Source organism: Bactrocera neohumeralis, chromosome 6 (genome assembly GCF_024586455.1).
Source record: "Bactrocera neohumeralis isolate Rockhampton chromosome 6, APGP_CSIRO_Bneo_wtdbg2-racon-allhic-juicebox.fasta_v2, whole genome shotgun sequence".
NCBI lineage: Eukaryota > Metazoa > Arthropoda > Insecta > Diptera > Tephritidae > Bactrocera > Bactrocera neohumeralis.
In genome coordinates, this window is record NC_065923.1 from 26,886,013 (window position 1) to 26,894,642 (window position 8,630).

General features: G+C 44.0%; 1 protein-coding gene across 1 annotated transcript; it reads right to left on the minus strand.

Annotated features, from left to right (window-relative positions):
• Positions 1-2,824: 2,824 nt before the first annotated feature.
• Positions 2,825-7,692, minus strand: LOC126762964 (protein hairy). The gene is made up of 3 exons (XM_050480071.1): positions 7,113-7,692; positions 4,988-5,083; positions 2,825-4,757 (listed from the first exon to the last, which is right to left on the minus strand). The coding sequence occupies exons 1-3, from the start codon at positions 7,209-7,211 to the stop codon at positions 3,855-3,857; spliced, it is 1,098 nt and encodes a 365-aa protein (XP_050336028.1). The 5' UTR covers positions 7,212-7,692; the 3' UTR covers positions 2,825-3,854.
• Between the last annotated feature and the right edge of the window lie 938 nt (positions 7,693-8,630).

Here is an 8,630-nt window from a genome sequence, read left to right on the forward strand (position 1 = left end):
TCAATTATCCATGCTTTAAACGTGAAACTTTCGCGGCATCGCCAAGAAATTCTCCTCTTATAGTTACGTTAGAAAACGGCTCTTCTTAGAAATTTTGAAAGCAATCTGGTTAGCAAACTAAGATAAGCCAAAGAGCCTCCGATCGTAAAACCTCTGTATAAGAATTTTGTTGGATTAGTGAGAGGAATCCGATGCCTAAAGAGAAGCAAGCAACTATATGTTTAGGTTCTACAACCTTTGGAATGAATTCGTGTGCTGATGTCGGTGCTTCACGATTCATCTGAGGTACAAACTTACATATTAATCTGGTAGAAATACACTCATTCGACAATGGCATGGTTAATCGTATATTCGACGTCGAGTAATTTTCGGAGTCGTTTTTTTATTTTTTTACTATTCAGTACCTAAAATTAATAATGAAAAATCATAATGGTAGTTTTCAAACAAGAAAAGGTGGTAACTACCGCCACGTGTGACTTTTCAAAGTTCGAAATCAAAAAATCGTATGGTCACAAATCTGAAAAATTCGGTGGATGTATTAGTTCGTAGCTTAATTCTACCAATTTCATCATGGCGACGTCGGAGATGTGAGTCGGTGTGCTATGTAACCGTATTGCTCTTCCGCCAGGTAGTCAATATAGATTATACCTTGTAATACCTGGAAAACGAAGGTCTCTCACGATGAATTTTTCTGTTTCGACGGCTCATTGATCTCTGCATACTATCTGAGTTACCTCGCGGATCTTCAATCGGCGGTCTGAGAATACAAGATCGTTGACTTTTGTCAAGTTATCTTGCGCATGCAAGCGTTCTTCGACTTTATTCAGCGATTTTCTTTAAAAACAAAAACATTTTGTCATCGCCCGATATTGCTCCTTTTTCTAAAAATGTACCATAAAAGTTCAAAACACTTCGTCAAATCTGATCAGACCACCAGTATATTTCAAGCTGAGGTGTTTACTATTGCCGCCGCGGAGTTGGTCTCTAATGATGCACCTGCAGGCAATTCCAGAGTCAACATGTACGTAGACATCAAAGCAGCATTCAAGGCTATTTCATTTCCCTCGATGCCTTTGTGGCCTGGCAACCCGCAGTAACCTCGTATCGCATATCGGCCAGAAGTGTCTTGGGAAGCAGGGCAGCAGTAGAAAGTGTTGAGAGAAGTAAGCAACTTCACTTCTACGGGTTGCCAGGCCACAAAGGAAACGAGGGAAATGAAATAGTGGACAAGATTGCCAAGAAAGGTATACGCCTAACTTCCGAAAACGTGATGAATATTGGGAAATACATGCATTGTCTGTACGATGATCTTGATATAAGTATGGTAAAGAAAGTCAAAAACCGATGGAACGAGCTATCTGGGTGCAGAACTGAAAAAGTCATGTGTAAAACGGTTGATCGGAAGTAATGGGTTGTCAAAAAAGTCTTGCGGTATTTTTATTGATTTTTTTTTTTTATTGAAATTGAAATGAATTTTTGATGACTCATGCCCAGCTCTTGACCGATACTACGGCTGGTACTATGCCGGTCTCTTTCGACCAATTCAGCGATTTTATCGCAATTTTCGACGACAGGCCTTCCGGGGCGTGGCGCATCTTCGACCACCTCTACACCAGAACGAAAACGTTGAAACCATCGTTGTGCAGTGGAAATGGAAACTGTATCGGTTCCATAAACTGCACAAATTTTATTGGCGGTTTGAGATGCATTTTTGCCTTTATCGTAGTAGTACTGTAAAATATGCCGTATTTTCTCTTTATTTTGCTCCATGTTTGCGACGCTATAACTCACGAATGACTTAAAAGAAACGACAATCAATCAAACACGTGTTAGCGCGTGAAATGAGCTTTCCAAAAAGGTATAGCATGACCCGATGCGACGAATAAAACTAGAACTTTGCGCTTTCAGCGCCAACTAGCGAAAATACCGCAAGACTTTTTTGACAACCTATTATACAAAATTACTATTGGCACTCGATAGAAGAGACTGTATGATGGGAATATTAACTGGTCACTGCCTGGTGGCGGCACACGCCCTCAGGATGGGACTAACAGATCGAGAAGAATGCATGAAATGTCTAGAGCAAGGCACCAGGGAAACATCTCTTGTGCACTTGCCCCGTAGACTACACTGTAAGCATCTGTGGTCCCTACAGTGTGATACACTGGAGGAGGTATCGATAGTAAGGCCGCAAAGTTTGCTAAAATTCGCGTCAAGCGCACGCATCCTAAAGAGAGAGTACTCCTCTTGGACCTAGCAACTGAATTCCATTTGTTATCGCAAAGGACCAAAACTGGTATATGCGTGGCTTATTGGCCTACCAAACTAACCTAACCTAATCTAATCGGATTAGGTTGAACTGTTGATAGAAATTGTCTATGAATACTTTGTCATTACAATTACTTGATTGCCAATTTTTTTGTTATAGTCGGGGTTTTGGTGGTGAGGCTAAATAATTATCAGAACTCCCTCATTTACAATATATGATCGTGTTAAAGCGACTTTATCTCGGATCACACGTGAACTTGGAATATCGATGGTTCGTTAGCGATAAAACTCACTCGACTTTGTTATTGTCTGATAAATAATTTTGAAGTAATTACTTGTAAGTTATTAAGTTCATTTCCTTCAAAAAATTTTCCACAAATTTTGCACCAAATACGCCCACTGTGCCTTTAACGACTTTTTCTCACTGACATTGCGTTGCTTTGTGCTCCTCTCTCTTTTTTGCTCCAAACTAATATTAGGGTTGCTTTTTGCACTCACTTTTATGCCAAACTAATAGTAGTGGTATGTCCAAATAAAAGAAATCTTTTTTAGTTTCAAGTGAAAAAATTCAGTTTTATTATCTTTTGTTTAATTTAGTATTTTTTCTTTCAGGTATTACTTTTTCACTTATTCTTTTCTGAAAAAATTTAATTTCTTATAAAGTACATAAATAACTTACCACTAATTTTATAATTAAATACAAATATTTAAATGTATATATATGCTCTTTGCACATAATGTAAACTCATTAAGTGCAAACTACTTTGCAAGTTGGGAAGACCTATAAGATTTCATTGTTTTGTCATTTCTGTTAACTGTTCACAAGTGCTGACACAAATATTATTATATAAGTGCATGTAACTTAAAATGAGAAATGAAAATGTCAACTAAAAATACATATAAAAGCAATAAAAACTAGATTTTTCTTACAAAATTATGTTTTTTAAATTATTAGTGACTACGAAGTTTGACGATTCGCCAATTATTAGTTACTCTCCTATATATATATATATATTTATACTTGTAATACTCCAATGAGATAGCTGAGTGAAATTCAAATGAAGCGCCCCTGAGGCGCGGCTAACCGCGCTACGCCCCTGTATTGCTGAGGTAGTCAATTAAGTGCTGTCGTTCGACACGTTCCCAATGTTTTTGTGATTTTCTCCTTTAGTGCGCACGGGCGCACAACTGCGTCATACTCACTGTAGCGCCTGCTACCGCCGCGCTGCTGCTGCTGCTATTGAGATCACTATGTAGCGCACGATATTTTCAGTTTCAACTTCAACGTCATTTACACAAAGGCAAGTGCGCGAAATGGTTACGAATGAGTGTACGCTGTGGCTATCGTCGCAACGCCAACGCGTTTAACCAGTGTCCGTATTTGCCAAACAAATAAACAGCTGGCATGTGCCGCCGAATGTCGACCGAGGAGGAGTGCCAATAGCTGTCGAACGCTCTGCCTGCTACGCCAGCCACTAATGGGCCCTACGCCGCTTTGGTATATATTTTAGACGCCCCACACTACTATTACGCGCGGGGGCGTTTATCAGTCACTTGAGTGATTCACCATCGGGGGGGGGACCACTTCACCATGGGCGCCAAGGTTGCTCATCCTCTACTTTGATATCCTTTTTGATGACCAACGAAAGTGGTTGCTGGTTTAATTGTTGTTGCTGTTGTTGTGATAGTGTAGGCGCATGCTGTATGACTGAGGGCTTGCAATCCATAGCCTCATATGAGTTGGCGGGGCTGGGAGGCGCATAATGTGCAACGCTGTTAGCCGGCGAACAAAGCGTGCGCTCGTAGACGGATGAGCTGTGCGACGAAGCTGAGCTGGTCGAGGCGGTGCGACTGGGCATTGACAATAGGGCGGCAGCTTGCGCAGCGCTCAATTGTTGCTGTGCTTGTTGCTGCAGGTGTGCGGCCTGCTGTTGGGCTTGCGCCGCTTGCTGTTGTTGTTGTAGGTGATGTTGTTGTTGTTGTGGCAATACCAGCGCTATGCTGCCGTTTGGCAATTTGGTGGGTATCACTTGCATGCCGTTAGGCAGGAAATAACCATTCATTGTGTGCTGCAGTTGTGTGCCCACAAGGAAGGGATGACCGCTGGCCGCTGCGGCGGCGGCGGCGGCAGCAGCAGCAACATGCTGTTGTTGTTGCAGATGATGCGGATCCTGCTCGGGTGAGCTGGGCGGCGAGGGCAACATTTGCGCGCTGGCGCTAGCCAATTGACGTTGATGTTGATGCAACTCGGTTTTAACACCGTTAATGCAATTGCTAAGATGCTGCAGCAGACGACGCTTCACAGTCGGATCCAGACCGGGGAACCGGCTCACTTCGTTGGCGCAATCGGCAAAGCCGGCCTTGAATTTATTGATGACCTTAGGGTCGGAAGCTTGTTGCATGGCGGACTGTTGGCGCTGCAGCTCTTGCAAGTGCTTGACAGTCTTCTCCAAAATATCGGCCTTTTCCAATTTGGAGTGACGCGCGGGCTATTGAAAAGGAAGAGAGAGAAAAAAGAAGAAAATGGAAATTAATTTATTTTGCTTGGAATATGGTCTGCAGTTGGTGTGTGGTGGGAAGACAGAAAAAGTGTGCGTTTGGTGCATGGTCTACAAATGAGGTTGTCGACCAAAATGGCATGAGGTTTGCGATGAGCGGATGTCTGGGTAGTGTGGGTTAAGGGTAGGCGTTATGTATATATCTGTATAGTTGTACTTACGTCTTTCTTTGTGGCGTCCAGAATCAGCGTTTTCAGCTCGTTTAGGCAATTGTTAATGCGGGCGCGTCGGCGTTTTTCCATAATCGGCTTGTTCGACTGTAAAAAACAATAAAAAAAAGTTCATTAGTCGTTTTGACTTAAATTGAAAAGTTGCATTTTTTGCAGCTGCCAATTAAAGCGCGCAAACTGTTTCTACAATGAGGTGAGACAATTATATATATATACATGTGTGTCTGTCTACCTATAAAACTGTCTAACTCTGCCGCTGCATACAATGTAATGTATTTTCCATACGCGTACCACACAACGCGGGTGTGCAGCGCAATGGCCCTCACTGAGCGTGGCGTCGCTTTTGCCGCGCGCCTGTTTTGGCCTGTTTAGCTGTCGGTAATGTGACTGCGCTGCATCCATTAATGCCATTGGCAGTGTGGCGCACGTTCGCGCACGCCTTGCATGGTACGCGCTTTAATTGGATACATAGCGTGGCCGCAATTATGGCACTCGGCCAACAAGCGCGGCGGCAAGGTGGCGTGGCGGCGACAATCGCGTGCGTTATTTTAAGTGTGGTGAATGTGTTGGCAGCTATAAATAAAACGCCTGCACGTCCGAAATGAAATGCCTTGCGTATTTGCGCGTCGCCGCCGTGCGCCAACACCAACACCATCCGCTAAACGTTACAGCAACACCGCGCGCCGTCAATGTCTGGCGACCGCAACAGTGGCGTTAAATGCCTTTAAGTGCCGCCAAAAAAGTGCGCAAACAACAATAAGGTGGAGTGAAATTTGTAGTCGCTTAATGAAAGCGCGTCGCGCAAAATTTGTGCTGTTATGTGACTTGTGCACACACTTGGTCAAAAAAATAAATGTCTGACTGACCAATTTGAGAAATGGCCAAAAATAGCAGCGCATTAGTTAAAAATACGCGCGCGCACACATATATATTTTATTACGGTATTTATGAATGTGCGGTTATGTTAGACTAATTTTGCCCACGGCAGCCATAGGCCTATACAGCAGCGCGCACGGCCGCAGAAAAATCAACACGCTGGGTGGAAATTTCAAGGCGCCTATGATTGGCTCGTGCAACATAAGAATGTGCGCGGCGCGCAAGGTCGTTCGAGAAAGGCGATATACGCGCAGCGCTTTAATAATTATCTAATGATGAATTTTCTTATGAAATTGTATGACACTAGTCTAATTTTTTTTTAATTTTCATATTACGTGCGCTTTGCTGCCAAAATCGTACTACCCACACTCACACAGTCATAAAGCAATCTTCCAAAACAAACAATGTCCAAAAACAGACACATGAATAATACCTGCAATGAGTGGAAGGCGTCACACGACAGTCAACAAACACGCTAGTGAAGTCATCAAAAAAATCGTTCCAATTACGTTGCAGCCATTCATGGAATATGAATGAATAGCCGCCCAGCTGTTTGCTGGTGCCACAGACGCGTAGGAAACTAACAGTACGTAGTTGGCGTCCGCCACCGCCAACGAACGTTTTTGGAGCACACAACACAACCAGCGCTTGGCGCATTGGACTTTGCCGTAAGCGGCGGTTGCGCTGGCGGTTGACAGAAGTTGACTTTCCCAAAATTAGGCACCACTTACGCCAACTAATGTCGCGCGTTAAATGCGCGCTGCAACAATAACACCGACATTCACGATATTGTGAATGAAAACGTAAAAACTCCAATAACAATAAGAAAAAAATAAATGCAAAATAAAAATAGGCACAAATACGGCGCGTTGCCTGGGTTGGTGGTGCCGCTTTGCTTGTGGGCCGCACGCGCCGGATTTGGATTTGGGGCAAACCAGCAATTGTGTGGGTCTAATTCTAGCTAAATGCCGCTATGTGTGCATGGTAGTGCGCGGCAATGCGTGAGTGGCGGCAAATGTTGCGTGCCGTCGCATCGTTTGCCCGAAATGGCGACAAAAGCCAACGCCGCTGACCACAGTCGTCCACAAATGGGCGCTGTGCGGCAGGTGGGTGTCATACTTGTTGTATGAAGTGTGGACACGCGCGACAGGGGTTTGCTTAATTTGTGACTTTTTTTTTATAATTTTTTGCTATTATTTATTTGTGTGTTGTATATTTTGCTAGTTGCTTTGAAACTTACCCGACGATCGCTTTTAACTGCGGGCGCATCTTTCAGCGCTGCCATCGGCGCTCCCATAACGTTGGCTGTCATATTTGGACCAGCTACTCCTGTTACCATATTTTAATAGCGTTGAGTTGTAAACAAATCACAAATTACTTTATGCTTATCACAATTTGTTGTTGCTTTTAAGCAAGCCTTTGCAATTATTACAATTACTTTGCGTTTATTTTTGGCTTCCAAGTCAAAATTTTTTATTTGCCAATTTCACTTTCAGTTCTTTCTCTCACTTTTTATACAAAATTTTGTATATTTTCACAATTTATTTATTTGTTGTTTTATGTGTTTATAAATAAAATCCACAAGTGTTAATAGTCAATTAGTTTTCAGTAAAAATTCACTTTCATTTAACGCAACGAATTTCGCTTGACTTTTTTTTGTATTGAATATCTGCTTCCGTTCACTTAACGTAAATATCTGCTTTGCTTTTGTCAGACGACAACCGTTAGCTTGCGAGTTCCGCTTGTGACCGAGTCTCTTGCGTTCACCACGACGTTCGTTCAGCGAATGAATTCAATGTTCTAGTCGCAGTGCGATTAAAAGACTCGTCAACTGGTCGGCCCAGACTCGATTGCTACCACCGACAGTGGCTTGTTGTTGTTGCTTGTTTGTTTGTTTGCTTGGTTGCTGCCTGCGCGCGCCTTGATTCGGTTGCTGGGTATTATGCGCTGCGCGGCTGGGTTCTATATGTGTTGCTCGTGTGTATGCGAGCGTGTATGTGTTACGGAATTTTTAGGAGCTGATTACAACGACTGCGTTGGCAAATAGCGCTGCTGGCGTTGGTATGAGTGTTTTTTTTGTTTGTGTTGGTGTTGTTAGTGCAAATGTTTGTAGTTGTTGTCTGTATGTATCGCGTTTGGCACACAGTGCACAACTGACGCTTGATCGACAGGTTCGTTTGGCTAAATCACGGTGCTGTTGCACAGGGTTGTGTGCGGTTAAGGCAGCGAAGAGTAGCGGAGACGTAGGCGACGGCGGCGGCGACCACGGGAGCATTGTTGAAATTTGCTATGCGACAGCCTGAGCGCACACAGGTAAGCTAGCGAAGAGGCAGCGCGCCGAGGTGCAGAGATCAGAGGTGAGGCACGACCGCACGACATATACCACATACATAGTCACAAAAGCGCATAGCTACATATGTATGAATGTGTGTGCGTGTGCTTGTAGGTGCTAGGGCAAGCGCAGCCAGCCGCCACACGACCAAAATATACGATCGGCCAACAACGGTACGGAACGTGTGTCTGTCTGGCTGTCGGCCTGCCTGCTTGCTGCTCGCTTCAATCGTTTAGCGCTCGTGTTGTGTGTGCGCTAGCGTGCGGGTGAGTGTAATTTAGCGGTGAGCGTTGGGGCGCTATGACGTCCCGTGCCAAGCGCAAATGTTGTTTGTGTTCAACGCTGACTTATCTCGGCAGAGCGCATGAGCGCCGCAATTAGATGAGTATGCAATGCATGTATGTGTGTGTGTATAGGTGGTCAAAC